Source organism: Protomyctophum parallelum, assembly GCF_964188405.1.
Source record: "Protomyctophum parallelum genome assembly, chromosome: 10".
Classification (NCBI taxonomy): Eukaryota; Metazoa; Chordata; class Actinopteri; order Myctophiformes; family Myctophidae; genus Protomyctophum; species Protomyctophum parallelum.
Window position 1 is genome coordinate 19458259 of NC_139704.1, and position 26640 is coordinate 19484898.

General features: G+C 43.9%; 1 protein-coding gene across 1 annotated transcript in view; it reads left to right on the forward strand.

Annotated features, from left to right (window-relative positions):
- itga9 (integrin, alpha 9) overlaps positions 1-26640 on the forward strand; it is a 103749-nt gene that overhangs the window by 69959 nt on the left and 7150 nt on the right. Inside the window, exons 17-27 of the mRNA XM_083774146.1 lie at positions 733-809; positions 1832-1979; positions 9631-9717; positions 10531-10610; positions 12258-12341; positions 14412-14520; positions 16302-16409; positions 18514-18639; positions 19626-19745; positions 20162-20257; positions 25942-26061. Of these exons, the coding sequence (XP_083630272.1) occupies positions 733-809; positions 1832-1979; positions 9631-9717; positions 10531-10610; positions 12258-12341; positions 14412-14520; positions 16302-16409; positions 18514-18639; positions 19626-19745; positions 20162-20257; positions 25942-26061 (1155 nt within the window). The remainder of the gene's footprint in view (positions 1-732; positions 810-1831; positions 1980-9630; positions 9718-10530; positions 10611-12257; positions 12342-14411; positions 14521-16301; positions 16410-18513; positions 18640-19625; positions 19746-20161; positions 20258-25941; positions 26062-26640) is intronic.

Genomic DNA, 26640 nt, shown 5'->3' on the forward strand with positions numbered 1-26640 from the left:
TTTTTTTTTTTTTACACTATTATGTTGACCATGAGGTCATAAGCAGTGGTGGAAAAAAAGTATTTGCATGTTTTACTTCAGTAAAAGTCTCAATACTGCAATAGGCCAAGTGGTCCAGGTGGATGCCACATAATTGGCTCTGGCCTGACAGCGCGTCGCATGTTCGAGTCCCGTTCATGATGACCTTTGCTGCATGACTCTCCCCTTCTCTCTCTCTCTCCTTCCTGTCAGTCTTCACTTGATAGTACTATATCAATAAAGTCAGAAAAAAATAATTATATATATATATATATATATATATATATATATATATATATATATATATATATATATATATATATATATATAAATACTGCAATGTAGAACATTGCAAGTAAAAGTTCGGAATTCAAAATTTACTTGCGTAAAAGTACAAATGTATTGGTAATTAAAGTACCAAAAGTAGAAAGTATTCAATATGCGAAATATGTCCCATGTTAAGTTTTCAAATCTTTTGAAAAGTGAGCTTGTAGATCTGCTATTTTCAAATAGCCTATAGGGCTATTGTGATAATATTCAAAGTAACTAGTAACTAAAGTTTTTACAAAAGTACAATTAGTTGCCTCTGAAATGTAGTGTAGTAGAAGTGAAAGTACAGAAAATTTGACACGCTCAAGTAAAGTACAAATACTTCAAAGCCTAAGTACAGTGCTTAAGTAAATGTACTTAGTTACTTTTTCCTCCTCTCTTCAGACTTGGTTCGAGAAGAACTGCCTGTCAGACGACTGCGCCGCCGACCTGCGTCTACACGGGAGACTGTTGCTTTCTGGGTAAGAAAAAACAAAACACACTACTGTAGCTTCCTTCTCGGTTTGGCCATTAAAACGTGTACTGTTTATATTAGCGTTACTGGCCAGTCCGCCCTGCTCCGAGGAAGTAAGGCTGACGTCATGGTTGTGAGGAGGCCCGGCCTGGGTGTGGAGAATGGAACCCTGAATGATGCATGCTTTGGCTCTAAAAGCATGGAGGATGTCCATGTATTTTCATTCATTACAGGGAGATGCCTTTTTTTTCCTTTTTTTGGTTGTCTGTCTCTTCAGAGAAACAATAGCACACCCGCTTCCTCTCCAGGAAGGCGGCAGTCAGTCATCCATCAAAATTTTATTTAAAAGTCACATAAACATGCTTTTGAACGAACACTCTCATCTTTCGTCTGAAACAATTACCTTTAAAGCTTCAATCCAGAACTTAATCAATCTGTATGGTTCATACAATAGCCTACGTCTAATACAACAGTGTTTGGGTGGGACCCCTACTGGGCTGACACTGACATTTCCTCCGCCCAATCAGTCGTTAACAGCAGTAAAAATAAATAAAGTAAAGATCTAATCCCGGGTATAAGACATCAATTGCAGCTTTAGAACTCTATAAAAGGAACTGGCTCCCGTCTGTCTAAATCCCAGCTTAACGCTTTTTTTCCATTCGCACAATGGTTGCTCGAGGTGTCAGGTGTGCATATTTAGTGAAATCCATTGTGTCTGACTGTCTGTGCTGTTCCATTGTGTCTGACTGTCTGTGGATTTAGTGAAATCCATTGTGTCTGACTGTCTGTGCTGTTCCATTGTGTCTGACTGTCTGTGCTGTTCCATTGTGTCTGACTGTCTGTGCTGTTCCATTGTGTCTGACTGTCTGTGCTGTTCCATTGTGTCTGACTGTCTGTGCTGTTCCATTGTGTCTGACTGTCTGTGCTGTTCCATTGTGTCTGACTGTCTGTGCTGTTCCATTGTGTCTGACTGTCTGTGTTGTTCCATTGTGTCTGACTGTCTGTGCTGTTCCGTTTTTGGATCTCCAGGATGTACAGCAAGCCCCACCTGGCCCTGGGCGGGGTCAGGAACGTCTCGTTGAACCTGACCATCTCCAACTCCGGAGACGACGCCTACGACACCAACATCTACTTCAACTTCTCCAGAGAGGTCTTCTACATCAACTTCTGGCAGAAGGTCTGTTTGTCGGCATGGCCAGAGTGTACTGCTACATGTATTTACTTAAAGAACCCTCCTCTTTCTTCTGTTTATTATTCTTAGAGCTGGCTGTTGTCTGTTGTGTATATGTTAGCGGTTGCGGCGATATGATATCATGCGAGTGAATCATAGGAATGCTAATAGAGCAACTACATGTTCTATTTCGAGGGGGGAGATAAAGGCTGATGACAAATTTGGAACACATGGGAATTATTAGTAGAAGGCCATTTGTGCTGCAGCAGCTATTGTTGTACAGTAAAGATGGATGAAGGCATGAAGAGGCTTATAATGACATCATACCGCGAGAGAAGTCCAAATGCTGACGAATACAACAAGATAGATATATACAGTATTGTCCATAAAAGCACCATGTCTCTGTATGTACTGTACATACAGTACTTGTGTATGTATTATGTCTGTCCACGTAACTCAAGAACCGTTCGCTCCACCGGCTTCATTCGACACACGCGTTCCACACCCCCACGGGGAGTGCATCACCCGGTGTCGAGTCCGTCGGATACACCGTTGTCCAGAACCAGCACAAAAGCCTCTGCCCCAGGCTCTGGACCTGATGTAGATGTAGACGGATGGGGTCGGTCACCCACTGTTTGGCGCTGTAGTAGCGCTGCCTGAAGGTCATAAGGTTTATGACATATCTTCCTTGGACAAGCGGGTATTTCTTCTCGTCTGAGCGGTAGAAATGTGTTTTTTTACTGTGTACAACAGTGGTCTCATTTTGGGGGGGCTCAATGTACCCCTGTAAATTAAAACAAATCATCCAGGGTATATAGAACCTTGAGAAATATATTGTGTTTCCATTCGGACAGATTGTATATAACTTTATACCTCACGTTTAAATCCCAGCATCTTTATTCTGGGGGGAACATTCACCAAAAAATAGCCGATCTACATGCTCAAAATGAAAAAGAACGCCCCCAAGTGCATTATATATTGTCGAAGTATTCATTCCTGAGGCACCCCTGGACTTGTGTCATGGCACCCACTTTGAGAAACGCTGGAGCGTTAATTAAGGATAGCCTACATTTTAGTACACTCACAGAGTTAAAGGGACACGCCGGATCTTGTTCCGTGTAGGCAGATATAAGAGGTCAAAGGGAAGAGGAGAGTGCCCTAGCAGCTGTACCGTCTCGGAGGATTCCAGATCCTTTGGCTGACCCTCAGTCACATGCTTCCCTGATTCACTCAAGACAGACGCCCCTACGCATGCAGTCGGCCGTAGTGCTGTGTGGGTAGAGCGGCCGTCTGGTGATCGGAAGGCCACTGGTTTGCCTCCTGTCCGGTGGGAGCCGCCCCCTCTGTGTCTACATGTCGAATTGACCCTGCAGCAAGGCCACTAAACCCCTAACGCCTCCCCGCTTTAGTCCTCCGCGACTAATATGGCCCCACCCACCACACAAACTTTGCTGACAAGACCACAGAAAACGTGTCACGACGATTGAACCTACTTTTCACATCAACAACGGGGACAACCCTTCAATGTGACATAGAGTAGACTGTGGTGGAGCACTGGGCCCCTCTCAGGGTTCCTTGATTGAGCTAATATTATATGATTGATAGTTAGGGCTCTGTAACTCTGAGAGTGTACACATGGAGCCAGCCAGACGGACCCTTACGGGTCCATATGGTTCAATGTGTACACACAGAGTTATGGGGGCTCCGTGGCCTATAAGGCCTATTAGGAGCTCAGACCTCTCTGTCTGCAGATGATTGTCAGCCCCGCAGTCTGAGATTTAGAATTTAGGCCCAAATGGTTTTCCCAGAATGGGAGAAAGGGGTTGCGTAGGCTGGAATCTATTGGCCGCCGCTGCCGCGGGTCCACCGGGTCTGCTCGCTCGTTCACTTCTCACTTCACTTCACGCTGTGAAGAGGCCAGCAGATCCCCCCCCCCCCCCTTCCCCTCGGTTCCCTATCTGAGTGAGACGCCACGTCACTCACAGCGCGCACGCACACCGCTGACATGAGCCGTGAATCCCCTGATGCAGGACCGGGTCAACATTTATCAGGAACACGTTTTCTTCCCCTACTATAGACTCAGCGAGTGGTGGGCCGTGAGCAGTGGTGGAAAAAGTACTCACATTTATTACTTACGTTACGTTAAGTTAAGTATCAATACTGCAATACAGAAATACTTCGTTACAAGTCAAAGTCCTGGAATTCAAAATGTACTTGAGTAAAAGTGCAAAAGTCAACTAAATATCATGCGACTTTTGTCGACTAAATCTACAGTTGATTTAGTCGACTAAAATGTATTTAGGCGGGCCTTGATGCCGTCGTAATGACTGGTTTAACACTTGCTGAAAATAGCCGATCTACAAGCTTGTATATCTGCTATTTGTAGCATGCAACCAACTCCAAGTGTAAAACGGCTTACACTGGATCTCTTGTCCACTAGTCCCTTCCTAACATTACACTGGATCTCTTGTCCATTAGTCCCTTCCTAACATTTTAGTTTAGTTTTTATTTGTTGAAAAAATTGTCAATATATTTAGTCTTAGCTTTAGTCATCGTAGCTTAGTTTTCATTTACTTTCCATTTACTTTTCGTCAGTGAAAAACGGTAGTCGGCAAACCATTTTGGTCATAGTATTCGTCGACGAAATCAACACCGCGCCACACCTATGGTAGGGTGGAAAATAAAATATATGTATTATAATGAATAGTATCTGTAATTGGCAGGGTGGAGATATTACACAAATAGTGCTTTAGGGTTCAAGTTGCATGACTAATTTAATGAACGAGGTTGACTTTAAGGATCAACTTACCAGCGTTCCCGACGCCTTCTGTTGTTCGGGAACTGGATAGGTGTGGAATGACCAGCTCTGCAAACAGGAATTAAGAAATGATGACAAAGAAGCCAGCGGGTTCAAGCATCTGACAATGTATAAAGTCAAGTACCAACGTTGATGAGGCAGTATTGTATTTGATTTAGAAGATCCTGAAAAGTTGATGTTCTGCACAAGAGCAGAGATATAGTTATTATAGTTATTGTCATTCTTGATGCAGACAGCCGTTTAGGCCCGGAGAAGTCCAAGGTGTTGATACGAACTCTCTTTTTGCGGCGTTGAGGTCAGCTCCAAACCGCCCCGAGGCTTTTCTTTCCCCCTCCGGCAAGCCAAGCGTGAACTCGTGCTCCCTTCATGTTTAAGAGCCGCGCTCTGTTATCTCTGTGTTGTTCTTGCAACACAAGCTGTCTGAAAGCCAGGGAGGTGAATTGGTTTCAGGAGCTCTGTCTTTGCTCCCCTGAGGAGACAGACTCTCTCTCTCTCTCTCTCACACACACACACACACACACGCACACGCACACACACACACACACACACACACACACACACACACACACACACACACACACACACACACACCGTACTGGATCCACTTGTTTTATTGCCTCTGTGAGTCATTTCTCCTTATCCCTCCTGATGGGCTCAGAGCTGTGGCTTTTATTTATTATTATTTAAAAGTTTCATTTAGTTTTTAGTTTTTTCTTATTTACGATTTACGACAGGTGGTAGATATTTAGTATAGTAGGTGCAAGTATGTGCTACCTTTCTGAGAGTGAAGACAGCGTTGTGGCTCGGACAGAGAATGTGCACGAAGGAATCCCAAGTGAAATAAGTGAAGTGAATCCAACTGTTTTATAGACATTAAAGACCCTTGTGTACAGCAGTGGTTCCCATACTTTTTCATGTCAAGGACCCCAAAAATGATACTCATTAGCCCCCCCCCATTTATTCTCTTATTGCTGCATTATTGTATTGCACGGCGTCTGCACCCCTCAAAGTATTTGCATACTCTAAATTTGAAAATATATGCATCGTCTCTCCCCAACCCGCCAGCAGCGTAAGCAAACCCTGTTGACTTTGACCACTCCTAGCGTTTTGCAACGCACTCCGACACCAGCCCGCTGACGGACGAACCCCAGTGAGAGTCGAAAAAAAGCAGGAAGGCGGCGAGAAAGTGAAGAAGCGCTGAACAAACAAACACACACCCTTGTCCTCTTTCGCCCCCGTGAAGGCACGGCCCTGCCCATATGTCATCGCCCGGTGTGCCACATGATGCTAGTGCAACTGTTCTCTCTCAAGAGTTGCCAGGTGGGCGATAAACAAAGCTGACTCCCCCCCCCCCCCCCCTCTCGAATCCTGCCCGGTCTCATGGGACGCGCAGTGTTTGCACAGCATACAGCACGGAGGAATACAGGAAACAGAGGAAATTCCACCGCTGCCAGTTGTGCTGCCTGCTGGGGTCCCCACCTCATCCCATCCCATCAACCGACCCCCCCCCCCCCCCCCCCCCAATAGGCTCGCCATCGGGTCCGTCCCAAAGGACAGAGACCTGTGTGTTTAAAGCTGACTTCATGATGATGGGAGGGGGGGGGGGGGGGGGGGTTGCAGCCCTGCCCAGGCGTGAAAACTGCTGAATAAGATGGGGAGGGTTGATGACAATGTGGAATGTGGATACCACTTACGTACCACCATGTCAAAAAAAAGAAAAGAAAAAAACATTTTCCCTAAAATGACATGCTCAAAATTGAAGCATCGGGTTGAAAAGTGGTTAACAATTTAAACCAGACATGGGCAACTGCAACATGCGGCCCCACCATCACTTAATGCGGCCCTCAGGTTAATATCAGAATACTGATATATTATTGATTTCAGCTCTTACATTTCCAAACATGCAAACAGACAGAAATATTCAATGTGGCCCTCTGGAGTGAGTGTAGAAATACAATGGCCCTCTCCATCGTCAAAGTTGCCCACCCCTGATTTAAACCATATAACCTATACTTTGTTTACCGGGGTCCCCCAGGGGTCTATACCTGGTCCCCTCCTTTTTCTCACTACACCGCCTTTTGCCCTGAAAGTTCACCTATTTTCACAGAATGTTTGCCTACTATGAAACTACAGACATGGAACACTATTATAGTGTCATGGTGTTATGACACCAGAGATGCAAAAAAACACATCTTTGTTTTATCGCTTCTGGAGGCGTGCGAGTGTGTTAAAATACGAGCTGAAGCGGCAGGCCGCTCCGTGGGAACATAAATTGTGCGCGCGTTGTTACCTTTAGCCTCCAGAAGCACACGTTTTGGCTCGTCCATCATCGCTATAGGCCCCACGCTGGAGAAGAACCTCGCCCGTTTCTTTCACACTCTCCAGCACATGAGCTCCGAAAACAGCAGTGGTGGAACGTAAACCAGTAAGTACATTTACTCAAGTACTGTACTTAGAAAGTACTTGAGTAAATGTATTTTGTACTTTACTTGAGTCTTTCCAATTTCCAATACTTTTACGGCTATACTCCATTACATCTCAGAGGCAAATATTGTAGTTTTACTCCATTACATTGATTTGAAAACTTTAGTTACTTTGTAGATTATTATTACGAAACTAAGTAACCACATCAGTCCTATACAGTACATTTTGGGCATTTGAAAACAAACTCACAAAAGATCTGCTCTTTTCAAAAGATTTGTATACATTTTGAAAACTTGAAATGAGACATTCTGCATAGTGCATGCTTTTACTTTTGATACTTTTAAGTACATTTTCATGCCAATACTTCTGTACTAACTCAAGTACATTTTGAATTCCGTATACTTCTACTTGTAACGGAGTAGTTCTAAACATCGCAGCATTGATACTTTTACTTATACGTAGAACAATTGAGTATACTTTTTTTTCCACCACTGCCAGCACACATGAGCTCAGGAGAAGACAGCCCTTCAATGAACCCTCACTAGAAGAATTCCTCTTCTCCTCGCAGGGTCAAGGCTCGACTGTTTACACAGCGCAGCCGGCCAAGCTCCATGTTGTTTAGACAAGCTTCCAAACACGCAGCCTGGAGGCCGTCCAATTACACTCCCGCAAAGAACTGTGTGCCGTCACATCACGTCACGTTTTATTTTTTCCATTCATTTCTCAAGTTTGTTTAGAGATGCACCTTTAATGTGATGCATGGTGAGAAACGTGCTAGATAGAGGTGGCACAGTCAGTAGATCTGTCGCCTCACAGCTAGAAGGTCCTGGGTTAAACTACCTCCCCCCTGGCCAGCCGGGGCGCCTGATGGAGGGGAAAGGAACTGGTCGGAATAACGTGTTCCTTCCACGCTCTACGTCCGGCCGGGGAAACTCCCCCCTGTCAGGTGAAAAAATGGGTTGCAAACTCGTTGGATTTTTTTTCCGTCCAAGGACCCCCCATGGGTCCAAAGGGGTTTTAATCAACCAAATCAACCAATTTAACCAATTTAACCAGAAGTTAATATAGCCTCACAGTGTAACCAATTTGACCCTATACACTAACAGTATAAAGTTCACAATGTGTCACATTGTGAGCTTGTAGAGCTTGTAGATCTGCTTTTTTCAAACAAATCTTGAAAAAAAATCACACCCGTGTGAAGTGAGGGGCACTCTTATCATCATGCATCATCGTACATCACATTCCGTACTGCTCATCATTCCGGCCAATCACTTTCGTCGTCTTCACTTTTCTGCCCTCTCTTCAATAATGATGTGCTTTGCTCAGCCAATCAAATCATATCATCGCTATGGGTTGATCAGCCAAATCATCAGCCACTCATCAGTTCACACAAACCCGGAAAGCTGGGCATAGGAGGGGCTAGCGCTCCTCAAACATGACTATACTAAACATTAAACTCTTGTATTTGGCTCACTGACAAGTGGCGATAAGTATTTTCAGATGGGGGGGTCTGCGGCCAATCACAATATAATTACTTTGGGGGTCCTTGACATGAAAATAACCACTACGGTAACTAAAGCACTGAACTGGGACTATATTCCACTGCAATGTAGTGTTTTTAATTCCAATCTGATCAAAGTATGCCAAATGTTGTTATTCATGGCATTATTCAATCTTCACAGTCCATGTACCGTGAAATGTATCCAATTGTTTTCCCATTGAAAGAAACCAAATGGAGATCTTCAAACCTAATCCTTGTCACCCTCCCTCTCTCCACTGCCCCCTCGTCTGTATCTCCAGACTGTGTGTGTGTGTGTGTGTGTGTGTGTGTGTGTGTGTGTGTGTGTGTGTGTGTGTGTGTGTGTGTGTGTGTGTGTGTGTGTGTGTGTGTGTGTGTGTGTGTGTGTGTGTGTGTGTGTGTGCGCACGCGCGTGTGTCTCCCACTCCGTCTCCAGTGTGTCTGTGCCGGCGTTGCCAGGTTTTGCGAGAGAAACAATTAAGCAACCAGGTCTATGAAAACGAGCCCAAAAGAAGCGAGCCCTGAGAGGCCTTAATTTACCTTTAAACGTGTACGTGAGTTATCTGAAAATAGCGGATCTACAAGCTTGTGAGCTTGTAGATCAGCTATTTCAAAAAATATATATAATCTTGAGGAAATTTCGAAAAAGGAGGATTGTACATAAATAGACGTGGGACAAATATTAATTTGGGGGGTTCTTGACTTGAAACAACATTAGGAGACAACCCCCCCCCCCCCCCCCCCCCACCCCCCCACCCCCCTTCAAGTCGCACAAGTCGCTTATAATAAGGGGACATGGCAACACTGGGTCTGGTCTGTGTGTGTCTGACTGTATTATTGCTCCCTCTTTGCTCACTCGTGGCCTCCCTGTGCTCTGCTCTGCGTTTATTCTCCAGGAGGAGAAGGGCATTTCCTGTGGACTTGTTGATTTGGACTTCCTTAAGTGCAGCGTGGGATTTCCGTTCATGAGAGCACAGACTAAGGTAACGGCAGCAGCAGCACCCTATCAGAGCTGAACTCCCGGGCAGCGCGGGAGGTTATAATGTCTATTCCACTGTTGCATGTCATCCTCTCTCACGTGAGGCCGTCTTAAGACTGATTCATATCATACACACCTGTCACACCTGTCGTACGGAGCATAAATTAGCTTGATGATGATGGTCTGACGACCATCATCATCAACACTCAGTATGTTGATACTGGTTGATACTAGTCTACGTTCGCATGAGGCTGTACTGTGCATGCAGTGGTGGAAAAAGTAAAAGTCCAGAAGTACAAAAGTATTGGCATCAAAATGTATAGTACCAAAAGTAAAAGTACTAATTATGCAGGTCCCCATTTCAAGTTCTCAAAATGTATAAAAAATCGTTTGAAAACGGCAGATCTGGAAGATATGCGACGCATTGTGAGTAGGTGTTTAATGCAAGTTTTGTTATAATAATACAAATCTACAAAATGACTATAGTAACTAAAGTGTTAGATAATTGTACTGGAGTAAATGTACAATATTTGCCTCTGAGATGTAGTGGAGTAGTAAAAGTACTGAAAATTGTAAATAGTACTCAAGTAAATGTACTTAGCTACTTTCCACCGCTGCATGCCATACAGTACTTTCACTGTGTCCTCGCTGTGTGTCGAGTATTTATAGTAGGTGTAATCCAAGGCAAGCACGGCTGGAGGCCGTTCCTGCTGCCAGCAGTACAGCATAGTGTGAATCATGCAGCACCTCAAGGTCCTTTAAAGAAAACAAAATGATGACAACTACTTCACACTCTAAATCTCTACTCTCTCCGTAGTATCACCTGTCGGTCATCTTTGACACAAGTCGGCTCTCCGGGGAAAACGAGACGTTGCAGTTTTTAGTTCAAGCGAAAAGGTATGTTTAAGAAATTGCGTGCGAGTGTGTATGTGGTGTGTGTGCGCGCATGCATGTGTGCGTGCGTGTTAAAATCACAATACGCTTGTTAGTGCAGGAATGCCTGAGAAATGACTGCAAATGGTATGGCTCTGATTATTCTATTGCGCTGTAATTGATACATGCCTACAATGATGGCAAACGTCCTGCATTTCACTGATGCAGTGTTCCGTTACATGCCAAGTTGCAAAATGTAAAATGAAAAATAAAAATAGCATAACGTTGCAGTCAGGCAGAAAACCTTTATGTCCATATTTCAACTTTGTTTGTTTGTTTGCTTGTTTTTTTGCTTGTTTTTTTCTTCGTAAATGAATGGCCTACTGATTGATTGATCCATTCTTTATTTAAGTGTCATGCTTCCGAAAAAACCTAGCCCATTTGGACTTACAGGACACGTTTTACAGTTTACATAAACAATGACAATAAACTGACATGACAGTTTGCAAACAATGATCAAGTGAATACCAAACTGACTAATACACTCCAGATCCTTACAAGGCAGATTACATAATGTACAACATAAAATACCATAAAATAAAATACACCATTAGGCCTGTAACAGGAGACACATGGACCTACTTGAAGAGCTGGGATTGTCTTTTACTCCAGGCTCTAGAAACAAACTGGGCTGTCCGAAATACTTCATTATTAAATAACCAGTCTAACTTCTGACCATCATCTTCCCAGAATAGATCAGGATTTCTTTGTTGCATTGCCTCAAATAGTGGAACCCTCAAATCATCATACAGAGTACAATAAAACATAACATGCCATTCATTTTGCACATCATTTAGGTCACATACTGTACATTAGATAATCTATTATTTTGTGGCACCACTGAAAACCGCCCTACCTCAATAGCCAGAGGCTACTAGTATACTACAGTGTCACACAAAAGTAGCAAGAATAGCAGATCTACAAGTGCACAATGCATCAGGATGCGACACATTCATTGACACATTGATTATCTCTTTTGTGCGCAGAAGAACTACAAGTGAAAGTGATTAAGTCTGTCTATGGGTTTTATAAATACTAGAATTTTAAGTCGGTGGGGCGAACGGTTCTCGAGTTACAGACATACAGAGACGTGGTGCATTTATAGATGGATGAAACCAATGAAAAGTATTAACAAGAGCTTATATAATAACTACATTGCATCCATTGGAACACATATGTTCTTTATTTACATTTCGGTTTCAAACGGTTTTGGACATGCAAGGTTGTCCGACCGACACCGGCGATAAGACAAGAAGAAGTCTTGCAATATAACGCATGTTTGATTTTGGTTCTGCCGTCACAGACAGGCTGTAATTACAACTGGAACGGTCTCTAAAGAATGAACATGATGATGACCGACATCGTTTTCTACCGCCATGAATTTGCATAGCCAATTGCCCGTGGAGCTGAGAGCTCTGCTGTGTGTTGGCAACGTTGCAGCTCAGCTGCTCTGCGAGGGCTTTGCCAGTCATCATCATGTTCCTCTAGGAAAACTATGGCTTTTGTTTCTGAGGATTTTGTTTGCGTGCAAAATGTAACCCGATCTTCTGCTGCAATTTCCCTCCTTTTCTCATTAATGACTGAATGACATTGTCTGTTGCTTTGTTTCAGTGCCAACCCTGAGCATAAACTCTCAGACAATAATCTGGAGCTGTCCATCCCGCTGGTTCACGAGGTGGACACAACTATCACCGGGTAAGGCTTGACTTTGGTACGCCGTACACACTCTCTGAGTGGTTCTCACTGCGAGTCAGGAACCTAATGGAACCCTTATATGTGTCTGTAACTCTGAGAGTGTACGAATGGAATCAATGTTTGTGTAAATTTACACAAACCCTCAAAGCTGGACATAGGAGGGGTTAGCGCACCTCGAAAATATACTTTAAAAAAGCTCTAGTACTCTTTGCCTTGTAGTGGAGGAGTAATATTTTTTCTTTTTTCTTTATTCATTTTTCAAGTCACATATGAGTCAAAAATAGCATACAAAAATTGTTGAAATTGTTGAAAATCTGTGGGGTCGGCAAATTATATGTAGCATTCGAGTGGTTTGGCTGTGGCCATATATATATCTTGTCCACTAGTCCCTTCCAAACATTTTAGTCTAGTTTTTATTTGTTGACAAAATTGTTGATTTGTTTAGTCTTATTTTTAAGCCCAAACCACACCATAGGGTCGGGTTGAAACAAAATGTTTTATAAGGTCAACCACACCAATGTAACTCCTTGCAACTCAATGAGTTGCATTGGTGTGGTTGACCTTAAAAAGAACGTTTAGTCCCGACCCGACCCTTTGGTGTGGTTTGGGTTTTAGTCATCATAGCTTAGTATTCATTTAGTTTCCATTTAGTTTTCGTCAGTGGAAAAAGGTAGTCGGCGAACATTTTTTGTCATGGTCTTAGTCGACGAAATCAACACTGCTTTGGGGGGAGAATGAGAGCTGCTGCTGGGGGTTTGGAACATTTCATTTTGAAAAGTGTTATCTCTAACCGCTTTATCATAGTCTTAAGTTCAGAGAGAACGGGGGGTTGGAGGGGGGGCGACGTGAAACAGTGCAGTTCCGCCTTGGGAACTGTGACATCTGATAATGCTGCTATGTCTGTTGGCTTTCATGTGGAGGGAGGTTGTGTAGAGCTAGTTCATATCACACAAGCTACACAAAATGAAACTATGTACTGTAGCTTGTTCAACTCTCACTTTGACATCTGTAAATAACTTTCTGTGTGGAAAAAACAAAGTCAGAGTCAATGCTGTTATTGTCTATACATAGCTTCTGCCATTAATCATTACAGAAACATAACAGAACATTTTCCCGTTAATGGCTCTATTTTTAGATTTCACATTTATTTACTTAATTTTATCCAACGTTATTAAAATGTTGTAAATGAGTAATTGAGTAAACATTGGCTGTAAATGACTGTGTTTAATAAGTCATGGATGTTAGTTTGGATTCCATTCTTAGGGACTAGAGAAAACTTTTCTTTCATATCAATCCATGCTTTAAAAATGCATAAAAACACAACAATATGCAGTGATATTAATGTGTTGGATTGCCTATCTCAAGTATGTTTCAAGCTCTGCAAGCAGATTCACAGTCACACCATGCTGAAATTAACTGAATTCATTGGCTTCTTCTGGAATGATCTATGTACAGAACAGTATGTTTTGGAAAATGTATGGCAGTTAATATCAAGTGTACCGTGACTCGTAGTCAATGGGCTAAACATGCCAGACCACCAGCATGGTCCTTTAAGTTTGCTTTTTTTAAGTGATGAAACAGTTCATATGCGTGTGTGCTATTCCAAAGACAAAACGAAAACGTTTTGGTTTCCATGAACACTTATTTCAAACGGCTTGCCGACTCGGACGGCCTGCTCGTCGCCATTGGCAGTTTGGTAGTGGGCACTCGTTCCCCCCCCCCCCCCTTCCCCCGGATGGGGGTTGCTCACTGGCATTATGTTCACTGGCCACAGGTTTGAAATTGCTGCTTGATCCCATTCAGGACAGCAACCCCTTTTGGTGTTTTAAGCATTATGGTATACTTTAGCTATTGACAAATAGCAGATCTGCTATTTTTGAAAGATCGTGAAAATTTGGCTCCTAATTGATTCCGATTCGATTCCTATACATTTATACCGGTACCCTACCGGTACCCAGACACCTTAGCTTTGGTTCCTACTCCGTGTGTGGTTGTTAATGTCCGCAGCGTGGTGACACCTACCTCCTTTAACGCTGCATGTCCTCCGTGTGTGGTTGTTCATGTCCGCAGCGTGGTGACACCTACCTCCTTTGTGTACGGCAACTCCATCGACGCCTCACGCTTCGTCCAACTGGAGGACATGGAATGCAACTTTCAGGCCCTCAACCTCACCTTCCAGGTACACTCATCGCACAGTGTTTATAGTCTGCGGCATGGGTGTGTACATACCTTTCTGTGTATTTTGGTGTAAAGTACATTTTCTTAAGTACTGTACTTAAGTACAAATTTGAGGTATTTGTATTTTACTTGAGTATTTCCAATTTCCAATGTGTTTACTTCGGGTGCAGTACTTAGTTTAGACAGTTTTTGGTCTAGACTAGTCATTGGTTAGACCAGTCATTAGTCCTACCACTACAACCTATCTCAAACCCTCACCCTAAACCTAACCTCCCACGGGGCAGCACACCTAAACCTAACCTTAACCCATGTCTAACCAATGACTAGTCTAAACTAAGTATATGCACCCCGTTTACTTCTACTCCACTACATCTCAGAGGCAAATATTGTACTTTTAATCCACTATCATTATTTGACAACTTTAGTTACTTTGTAGATTTTGATTATTATTACAAAACATACATTCACCACTTCAGGCCTATATACATTTCGGCCTTTTGGAAATAGCTGATCTAATGCGATGCATTGTGAGCTTGTAGATCTGCTATGTTCAAAAGATTTGTATACATTTGAAAACATATGCAATGAGACATTCTGCATAACGAGTACTTTCTAATCATCATCATCATCATTTATTTAACTCACGACCATGATCACATGGTTTGGAGCACAGATTCATAAAAGTATACAATCAAAAGTATATACAATACATTACAGATTACCCGATATACATAGACATATCGGAAGGCTTTCCCTATTTGTACAGTGGAAGAACATTTTTCAGAAAAGCACCCAATTTATAGATTACTTTTTGTTTTTCAGATTTTAGTAATGCAATTAATTTAAACATAGAAGAGTGGGTAAAAAATAAATTGGCAGGTATTTTTGCCTGAAATTCATAATGCCAGTATTCCAACAAAACATGATACTCATCTCCAATTCTGGCTTCATTACATAGGTTACAAATCCTCTGACTTCTTTCCAGTCCTTTATATCTACCGATGACCTTTGGAATTCTTGTGTTGTTTAGCCTAAAGTTGCAAATAGCCTGTCTATACTTACGGTTTCCACATAGGAGGTATTTTTCTAATTTAAGCTCTTGTTTGTATTCAACATAGATGTCACATGATGTCATACTATTGAGTTCACTTTGCCACTTTAGCAAACCCCAGGTGACACATGGGCACCTGTGTTGAACAGGTTAAGCAGGCAGTCGTACATTATTCGACTCAGTTTACTCTCTTTTCCTTCGATCAACTGGGCCCAGTACCCGATAAGTCAGCGATACAAATTAGGTACTACTTTAGGTACTTTTTTAGGTACTTTTAAGTACATTTTTATACCAATACTGTTGTAGTTTTACTCAAGTCAATGTTGAATTTCCGTACTTTACTTGTAACAAAGTACTTCTACACTTCAGTGTTGGTACTTTTACTTAAGTAAAACATTTACTTAACTTTTTCCTGTCTGTCTGTCTGTCTGTCTGTCTGTCTGTCTGTCTGTCTGTCTGTCTGTCTGTCTGTCTGTCTGTCTGTCTGTCTGTCTGTCTGTCTGTCTGTCTGTCTGTCTGTCTGTCTGTCTGTGTCTGTGTCTGTGCGTGCGTGCGTGCGCGTGTATGTGTCTCTGTGTGTGTGTGTGTCTCTCTGTGTGTGTGTGTCTCTCGCTGTGTGTTTGTGTGTGTGTGTGTGTGGGTGCGTGTCTGTGTCTCTGTGTGTGTGTCTCTATGTGTGTGTGTGTGTGTGTGTGTGTGTGTGTGTGTGTGTGTGTGTGATGTGCTTCCAGGCCATAAACAACGGGCCCAGCAGGCTGCCTGGCTCCGTGGTGGACATCAGGTTACCCAACAGGATGGCTGGCAGCGGCGCTGATATGTTCCACATCATTGACACGCAGGTGGGCGCCTGTCCACATCCATCCACCATGTCCATTAACCATCCACCCCGATGGCGTTATTTATTAGTTTGTCCACCTGCGGGCGGTCGACATTCTTTTGTTCATTTTTTATCCAACCCCCGAGCCTTACAGGTTTTGTTTTCCTTTCAAGTTGCCTGTGTCCACAGACTCCACACCACGGGCACTTTTATTTCAGTCGCTTAAAAACGGCACTCGAACTCACACACGCGGGTGAGTTACGCGTTCTTGTGGCGTATAGACGCCGCTGTGCATGATGAGGCCACCGTTGGGGCCAACAAAAATCCAATCCAAGGGAAAAGTGTTGATATAGCTATAAGCTAGCCCTCCCATTTAGTTACACAACAGTTTGCATTTAGATAAAGAAACCCGAGCCCCCCAATCCCCCGCCCCCCCGTCAGAGTAAAATGTTGACTTAACCTTTGCGCCTGCTCCTTTCATATAGGTAGATCATGGGGGAGCTCACCCTGTTAATTGTGTTTACGGTGTGAGTAGGTGGACGAGGTTGACTGTATCTCACCCTGTTGGAAAGCCATCTGGAATCACTTTAAAGGGATCAGACAGCTTGCACGGAACAGGGGAGTGTGGGACACCTGCAGAGCGGCTACTGCTGCTGCTCCCTATATATATACCTCCACCACCCCCAACGTCACAATGCTGTTTACACCGTCTGTAGCGTATGGCGGCCCACTGGACATAGTTAAGACACATGAGGCTAGAATTTATGGTCAGTTTTCAACCCTTTTCGTATCAAAGGCCCATTATTTGTTCAACATTTGAGCCACGGTACAACCATTTGATGACATATAAGCCTCTCAGACGTAAGGATATTTTATTTGTCGTTGGAAGATTCTGTCCACAATTCCACGCTGTATTGATGTGGTACCATTTTGAGAGATAACAAATTATTATTATTATTATATTTTTTATATATATATTTTTTATCCCACGATTTTGTAACCCATTTTTCACCCCTGTGTCAATCGTCTAATGTGATCCTGGGCTCTACACACCCTCCACCAACCTAGTCCCCATATAATTTAACTTTTGAGAGTGTAACTTTTGAGAGTTAACATTTTAACGATCTCAAGAGTTAAACGTCTATCATTTAGCATGGGGACCACCTAGAACCCCCCCAAAGACCACTGGTGGTCCCCAGGCCACTGGTTGAAAACCACTGTCTTACAGTAAGGAAGGCTCTCTCAACTCTTTGACCCTTTCTTGGTCTTCTTCAGGGTTAAAAAAAGGCTTCCTTTTTTAAACTGAACTACTGTGCTTTGCAGTCTGGCTTGGCACCAATATAGGGTGGAGAAAATTGATCGTAAAGGAAAGTTATGGTAATAAAAACAAAAGCATGGTGCGGCCAGAGATGCTGGGTGGTACAGACAGACACAACAGACAATGAGGAAGGCCCGTTATATTTCCACCTCCAGAAGCTCTTGTGGTGTGACCGGAGGGAAAGACAAGGTAGAACTCAGAGAGGGGAAAGGGGCCGAGCACTCCCTGGGGGCACGGCAGTAAAGTAGCCGGCTCTAAATCACTTCATATGGGAAGCCAGTCTGAGAGTGGGGGGGTCTTCCTGTCAACCTCCGTAGGACAAGGAACAATGGTGGAGTTGAGGTGGCGTAGGTCGGAATTAGTGTCCGACTCCAGCCAGCCCCCGGGAGCTGTGCGCTGTCGCAGTCCACTCCATATAAAGCTGCCAACATCGGACTAAACCTGTGGTTCTCAAACTTTTTAATTTCAAGGAACTCCCCCCATGACTCATTGGTGCACTCTGAGGTTACTGACCTGTAAAGGTCCATTTGGAACCCCCTCAAGGAACCCTGAGGGGACCTGGGCCCTCACTGTCAGAGCCATTGCATTCAAACGTTTCTACATACCCTCATCGCCAGCACACAATATTTCAGAGCTTCTAAGCGCGCCTGCAGCATTTACGCCCCCCTCCCCCCCCAAAAAAAATAAAATTTTAAAGGAAAACAAAAAAGAAATTCCTACCCCTACAGAACTGTGTGGACCGTGTCATGTCTACTGAAACCTGAGTCAGCGCCACTAATTGTGCCCCGCCGTGCGACTCCTCCTCCAGGTGGCTGATGGGAGAGGGAACTGCACCCGCCACAAGAACCCGACACCCTGCACCATCCCCCAGGACAGAGAGAGCATCTTCCACACCATCTTTGCCTTCTTCACCAAATCTGGCCGCAGAGTCTTGGTAAATGCATAGATGTACAGTATGTTTTTTGAGTGGTGCAACCACTCCTACAACCAGCTTGCAATGTCCTCGTACCTGTTTGTGTGTGTGTCTGTGAGAGCACGAGTATGTGACTTAATAATAGCAGTAGGGGGCGCCAGAAACAGTGAGAGGGGTAGTGTCTCTAATGAGAGAGAGAGAGAGAGAGAGAGAGAGGGGGGGGGGGGGGGAGGAATTGCACCACTCAGTTCACACGTGTGTGATTTTGCTCTATATCTGATTTATACGTCGTCATGAAATGGTGTCACTTGCTGATATAATAGCCGATCCGAAAGCAAGAATACAATATTAATTCACCAGAGGCAGAGGCAGCACAGCACAGTTGTGAACAAGTAGCAGATACAGCAATAACTTCTCCACAATAATAATCAATAATGAAGCGGTATACGGTAGTATACTCCTATATAATAGTCTGCACTATGCCGAACAACAAACATACAGTCACAGTGACCCGTATAGATGTGCTATTTTCAGCAAGCAACACTATCATACAGCAGAGTAATAATTATATTCTGGCGTTACTGGTCGCCAAAGCGACCAGTAACTGTAATGTGATTAATCAATTTGAGTAGTGTAGTTATATTACTCGTTATCGACCAAAGTAGTGTAGTTACAGTAACTAGTTACATTGTAACTAGTTACAGTAACTAGTTACTTTGTAACTAGTTACACCCAACTCTGCCAGGGACAAAGATTTGCGTTACAAATGTTTGCTTTAAAATATATATATTCAAAGATTTGCACAAATGTTCATGATTTTTAACATTGCAGATCTATAAGCTTATATTTCTACTATTTTCGAATAATCAAAGAAATCTAAAATGACACAGATTCCGGTTTTTGACTTAAGGGTATGGCATCACAGGGCTCACTGGTAGCCACTGTCCCCTTCATTTAACATCTGATTAGGACACCTCTCACTCTCTCTTTTTCCTTTTTTTCAACAGGACTGCGAGCGGCCCGGCAGAGCGTGTCTCACCATCTCCTGCACTCTGGGCCCACAGTTAAAAGAAGAGGCGTTGAGTATAGAACTACGACTTCTGCTCAACACAGAAATCCTCAAGAGGGTAAGATCACGTCGGACACAAGAGACTATAGTCTATAGAGACTATTGTCTATAGACTATAGTCTATATAACAACTATATTTATATCCCCATTTCCTCTCCGTTTCTGTACAAATTCCCATAATGCCTTTTGCAAGCACACATTGGCCGAGCATGCTCATACAGTATGTCTCATATGGTCACCAATGCAACAACTTGATTCATAACTGAATATAGTTTTCTGCTGCTAGTTGTAGTATTCCCATTATACCCCAGTGACATCACTGGAGTAAACTTCTTGGCACAACCTAGCGGTGCTTCAGACACACAGAACTAAAGGAACATTGCAGTAGTGTCCCTTTAAACATTCAAGTCAATTACAGGTTGTAACCCCACAGAATAACAATTACCAGCATCCACCCACTCATCTACCCCGCAGGATAGCGCCTCGGTGATCCAGTTTGTGACGAGGGGCAGCGTGCAGGTAGATAACAGAGCCGTGGAAGTACCCAACGGCCTGTCGGAGGACATTGCTGTGAGTATACTGCACTGCACTGCACGCTACTAACACAACGTATGCCACACCCGCAAAATCCCAGGTTTAAGCAATAAACCCTCTTTTGTCAACCCGGGAAATTATGTCAACCAGTTTCATTAATGTCATTTAATCCAGAATTAATAGTATTTTATTTACCTTCTTGGAGCTTTGAGCTTGTAGATCTGCTACTTTTGCTGTTTTCGAAAGAAAAAAGAATCCTGAAAAGTTTCCTCCACCTGACAGTGGCGACATGATACTGTAATATACATTCTTACGTTCATTGATTGCACTACTTCATTGAAAATCTGCATTGATCTAGCATCTGCCGGAATCACAATCACTTTTTTTTTTACCAGGTTAATTTAGTTACATTTAATTCATTTAATAATAATGGATTGCATTTCCATAGCGCTTTTCACAAGTGCTCAAAGTGCTTCACAACGGTCCATTCATTCATAGTACATTTCAGTAGAATGTGACACAGCAGGACAAAACAAAACAAATATCCCTTTTTACAAATTCCTTTCGCCCAGTCGGGATCCATCCATTCCATGACTTCAACACACTATGTATTTCTATCATCAGATATACAGCAAAACTGAAAGACGTCATGGCCTGGTTAGACATTCTTTGAGCCTATTGATGTTGCAAGAGCCCAGTCTGGTGCATGTTATATGGGACTTGGGCCTATACGGGAACAGCTGCCGTAGGCTCTATTATATGGTGGCGATTCTGTCGGCTGTTTTAGGGGTCCTCAGCTGCGCTCAAGGACGTGCTCTCTCCACTCAAGCCCCCCCTCCCCACAGACACACACACACACACACACACACAGCGCTGACTGATTGGATGGAGCACCAGAATGGTGGTGATGATTATATTGAGCACCCCAGCCTCCAAATGTGGAATCTGAAGTGTTTCTAACTGATGAGGTTTCTGACTGTGTCACGGCACCTCTGCTCTGCCGTCTGACCCCAGCCTCCAAGGGTATGGATATGTCCATCGCATGCCGCTCACAGCACTTAGTGGGCGTCTGAATACTATGCCCCCCCTAGCTTCTTTTTTTCAAATGCAATAACCCTTACTGCTTTTAGAGTACACGCTGGAAAGTGGAAAGTATAATTTGTGGTCCCTGGTTGCAGCATTCACCGCATGCCTACTGACTGTCAGCAGCACGGCAGGCTCTGTTTATTGCCCGGCATTCTCCATTTATTATGTCATGTAAACAAGGCCCGCAGAACCCATGAGATGATAGAAATATATACGGATGAAGTGTGAGTTACAAGGCGTGCGAGGGAAAGTGCAGTTTGAATGCATTTGTGTGTGTGTATTGTATTACGCCACTTGATTTGTGCCGAACGGAAACTCAGCTGGTGTCCCACAGGGCGACGGATCGCAAAGGGCCTTCATCTTTGTTGTAGACGTAATCGCCTTGGCATCCGTAACATCAGTCAGATTCCATGCATCGGGGGGCGGGGGGGGGGGGGGGGGGGGCGAGGTGTAAATGTGGGAAAGAATTCCATGAGTGCCAAATGTATCTTCAGTCGTCCATGTCGTTCGGTCTTGGTTTCTTTTCATGTGTATTAAAAAAGAACCCAAGGGGTTACAGGGATGTAGGTCTTGTATATGAAATTAACTTGTCCTTCCTATTCTGGGGAAATTGTTTGACGCAAATAGCTTGTAGATCAGCTATGTTTGGCAAGTAGATTTGGTGTATAGGTTTTCAGCGTGTACATGATGATCATCTCAGCTCTCCTGTTGGCTAACATGTACAGTGCTGTGCAATATCTGTATTATTCATGTGAAAATTATATATTTAGTCAAAGTATGATAAAAGTAGCTTTGTTGTCCCGGTCTTCATCACTTCTGCTGGGGAAGGACACTCATGCCGTAACGTCATGCAGTGTACTTTGTCATACAGGTCATGCATGTGGTCATATGTATAAATGAGCCATTAGTGCTCATATCTATTACAGTGTTTGAGTTTGCCTGCAAATTAAATGAAAGAAACCATACTAAACAAATACAAATAAAGCACTGACATGTGACAGTCCACAAAATGATATTGTTACAATAAGGCCTGCACAGTACACCACTAGAGTACTGTTGGTGACCACCCGCTGTTGTAGTTGGAACTATAAGGGTTATAAGTCAGAGTCTGTTATCAATGACAGATTACTTAGGAGGTCACTGTGAATACATGTCATGGGAAACAGCAGGCCTGATAGCTGTTATTTATTGTGCTGTTAGGATATTTGTTTCCAGTGCCAGCCTTCCCAGGCTTCTCACACACACACACACACACACACACACACACACACACAGTCACACAGGAAAAACACTGTGAATACCGTGCAGCCTCATTATTGTAGACTAGATACCAATGAATCTAATTGAGGAAATATTTATTTGGTGAAGACAAGTGGATTTTAACTGCTGTGTTAATGGGTGATAATAAGAAGGAAACAGGAAACGGGTGTTCTATCTTTATGTTGAGTCTAGGTACACCCTTGTGGTGACTGGGGAGTTACCTTGCGTGCGTGCGTGCGTGCGTGCGCATTTGCGTAACTTTGATAAATCCACATAATTTGATCACTATTAGACAGAGAAAGAGAGTCATACTTATATACGCGTTGTTAGCTTGTGAATATTTTCGGCAAGAGACACTATGACAAAGTATCCATCAGGCTTCAGTCATCATCATCATCATCACTTTTATTTATACTCGGAAATACAGTTGAGGTCAAGCCCTTATTTTCAATGTAGCCGAGGTTACAATACACAAATACAAATACAGTCAGTCAGTGCAGGTCAATTATTGCACTTAGCTCACCTATTGACTGCACCTTGCAACAGTACAGAACACAATAAACATCTATGTAAGCACCCAAAGCAAGTGTTAATATTTGTAACTGTGGTGAAGTGAACTGAAGACCTGGGCAATTTGGTAGTGAATGTTGAAAACCGAGACGTGAGTGTTTTTAGAGAGACATAGCTTGAAACTGATGCCATACCGGGACATCTGTTCCGCGTATGTAAAATGGTGCTTATAGTGCCTTCGCCCAAAAAGCTGTACAACATGCATGACATTCATCCCATCCATCCACACGGCGACGGTAGAGGGAACCATGCCGGGCTCCAAGCTGCTCATCCGGAGGTTAAGTGTCTCGCTCAAGGGGCAGTTAGGGGTTCAGTGTCTCACTCAAGGAGCAGTTAGGGGTTCAGTGTCTCGCTCAAGGAGCAGTTAGGGGTTAAGTGTCTCACTCAAGGAGCAGTTAGGGGTTCAGTGTCTCGCTCAAGGAGCAGTTAGGGGTTCAGTATCTTTAAGGAGCAGTTAGGGGTTCAGTGTCTCGCTCAAGGAGCAGTTAGGGGTTCAGTGTCTCGCTCAAGGAGCAGTTAGGGGTTCAGTGTCTCGCTCAAGGAGCAGTTAGGGGTTCAGTGTCTTTAAGGAGCAGTTAGGGGTTAAGTGTCTTTAAGGAGCAGTTAGGGGTTAAGTGTCTCGCTCAAGGAGCAGTTAGGGGTTCAGTGTCTTTAAGGAGCAGTTAGGGGTTCAGTGTCTTTAAGGAGCAGTTAGGGGTTAAGTGTCTCGCTCAAGGGGCAGTTAGGGGTTCAGTGTCTCGCTCAAGGAGCAGTTAGGGGTTCAGTGTCTCGCTCAAGGAGCAGTTAGGGGTTCAGTGTCTTTAAGGAGCAGTTAGGGGTTCAGTGTCTTTAAGGAGCAGTTAGGGGTTCAGTGTCTCACTCAAGGGGCAGTTAGGGGTTCAGTGTCTCACTCAAGGAGCAGTTAGGGGTTCAGTGTCTCGCTCAAGGAGCAGTTAGGGGTTCAGTGTCTTTAAGGAGCAGTTAGGGGTTAAGTGTCTCGCTCAAGGAGCAGTTAGGGGTTCAGTGTCTCACTCAAGGAGCAGTTAGGGGTTCAGTGTCTCGCTCAAGGAGCAGTTAGGGGTTAAGTGTCTCGCTCAAGGAGCAGTTAGGGGTTCAGTATCTCGCTCAAGGAGCAGTTAGGGGTTCAGTGTCTCGCTCAAGGAGCAGTTAGGGGTTCAGTGTCTTTAAGGAGCAGTTAGGGGTTCAGTGTCTCACTCAAGGAGCAGTTAGGGGTTCAGTGTCTCGCTCAAGGAGCAGTTAGGGGTTCAGTATCTCGCTCAAGGAGCAGTTAGGGGTTCAGTGTCTTTAAGGAGCAGTTAGGGGTTCAGTGTCTCGCTCAAGGAGCAGTTAGGGGTTCAGTGTCTTTAAGGAGCAGTTAGGGGTTCAGTGTCTTTAAGGAGCAGTTAGGGGTTAAGTGTCTCGCTCAAGAAGCAGTTAGGGGTTCAGTATCTCGCTCAAGGAGCAGTTAGGGGTTCAGTGTCTCGCTCAAGGAGCAGTTAGGGGTTAAGTGTCTCGCTCAAGGAGCAGTTAGGGGTTCAGTGTCTTTAAGGAGCAGTTAGGGGTTCAGTGTCTCGCTCAAGGAGCAGTTAGGGGTTCAGTGTCTCGCTCAAGGAGCAGTTAGGGGTTAAGTGTCTCGCTCAAGGAGCAGTTAGGGGTTCAGTGTCTCGCTCAAGGAGCAGTTAGGGGTTAAGTGTCTCGCTCAAGGAGCAGTTAGGGGTTCAGTGTCTTTAAGGAGCAGTTAGGGGTTCAGTGTCTCGCTCAAGGAGCAGTTAGGGGTTCAGTGTCTTTAAGGAGCAGTTAGGGGTTCAGTGTCTTTAAGGAGCAGTTAGGGGTTCAGTGTCTCGCTCAAGGGGCAGTTAGGGGTTCAGTGTCTCGCTCAAGGAGCAGTTAGGGGTTCAGTGTCTCACTCAAGGAGCAGTTAGGGGTTCAGTGTCTCGCTCAAGGGGCTTTTCCACAACCGTGAACGTTACGATTGCCGAGCGGCGGCTCTACCTCCTGAGCCATTTGCCTCATGGTCTTGTGTCAGGTGGAAAACCTCACATGACCAAAATTGTGACTTTTCAGGATTTAAATGTAAAATTAGCAAAAGTTGCAGTTCGACAAGCTCGAAACGTTCCAAGCTTGCAGATCTGCTACTTTGGATACTTTTGTGTGACGCCGTATGATCAAGAAGTGGCATTCATTTACAAAAAAATCACACCCGTGTATTATCATAATTCATCATACATAATCTCATGAACAACTGAATGTATGTTTTTGGTTAGCTGATTTGCTCGTCTACATGACCTAATTTCTCCTTTCATTGTCAATGGCAAATATGAGACGTGTGGGGACAAAAGCTGTATACTGTATGTGATTGGTTAGCCGATTTGCTCGTCTACATATGACGTACATTTTCCCTTCATTGTCAATGGCATTTAATGTTTGTGTTGCGACAAATCTACATCACATTTGACCTAATTTCTCCTTTCATTGTCACTGGCAAATATTGAGAAGTGTGGGGACAAAAGCTGTATATAGGAGGGGCTAGTGCCCATCAAAAATCACACTCGAGTGAAGTACGGTATTTATATAATGTATTTATATCGGCCACATGACGTCTTGCGTCGTCATTTAGTGTCCTAAACAAACAATTCGCATCATATACGTTCTCTAAACAAACATTCAAAATCCAGACTTGGCTGCCATATGACGTAATCTTCAAAAGCCATGATGCATTGGAGGGGGGCTAGCGCCCCGTCAACAACACAAACCGTTAAAATACGGAGGTTTCGTATACTGTACTGTTTGAGTGACTAAGGGACTGTACTGTTGTTGTGTTCCAGCTGCTGTTCGAGGCTCTGCACAGCCAGGAGCCCAGAGGTTATGTAGTGGGGTGGATCATCGCCATCAGTCTACTGGTGGGAATCCTCATCTTCCTGCTGCTAGCAGTGCTACTCTGGAAGGTAGGCCAACCAATACACACATATACAGTACTGCAAAAGGGCCGACCCAACCACTCTGCTGTGTAAAGTGGGCCGTGCTATACGTGAGGAGACGGCATAGAATGTTTATTTTATGGAGTGCCGTGATCCCCCCTGAAGAAACATGATCAGGTACTATTTTTTTCTGGTTTTCACCTCAGCACCACCCACCTGAACTTGAGCTTGTGTTGTGTGATAATGGGGGAGGGGTTAGGGTTATGATGCCACAAAAATGGTGTATTTTCGACTGGGCCTTTTGATTCAAAGGCTTTCAGCTTTCAGAAAGAACCAAAAAAAGAATAAAGATACAGGGAAGACATAATTTGAATATTCTAACCAGTAACCACACCTGGGTGTCTAAATGTTAACTCCATAGACATGCATGTACAAAACAGAAAAATCAGACCTGTCTGAAGTGAGTGGGGCAACAGCGCCCCCTGTTGGTACCCTAAACATACGGACAGACATGGGGACGGACGGACATTGCTGGTTGTAGGAGTGGTTGCACCACTCAAAAAGGACCAATGGAACTAATGTAGTATATGTAGTAATCTTTTCAGC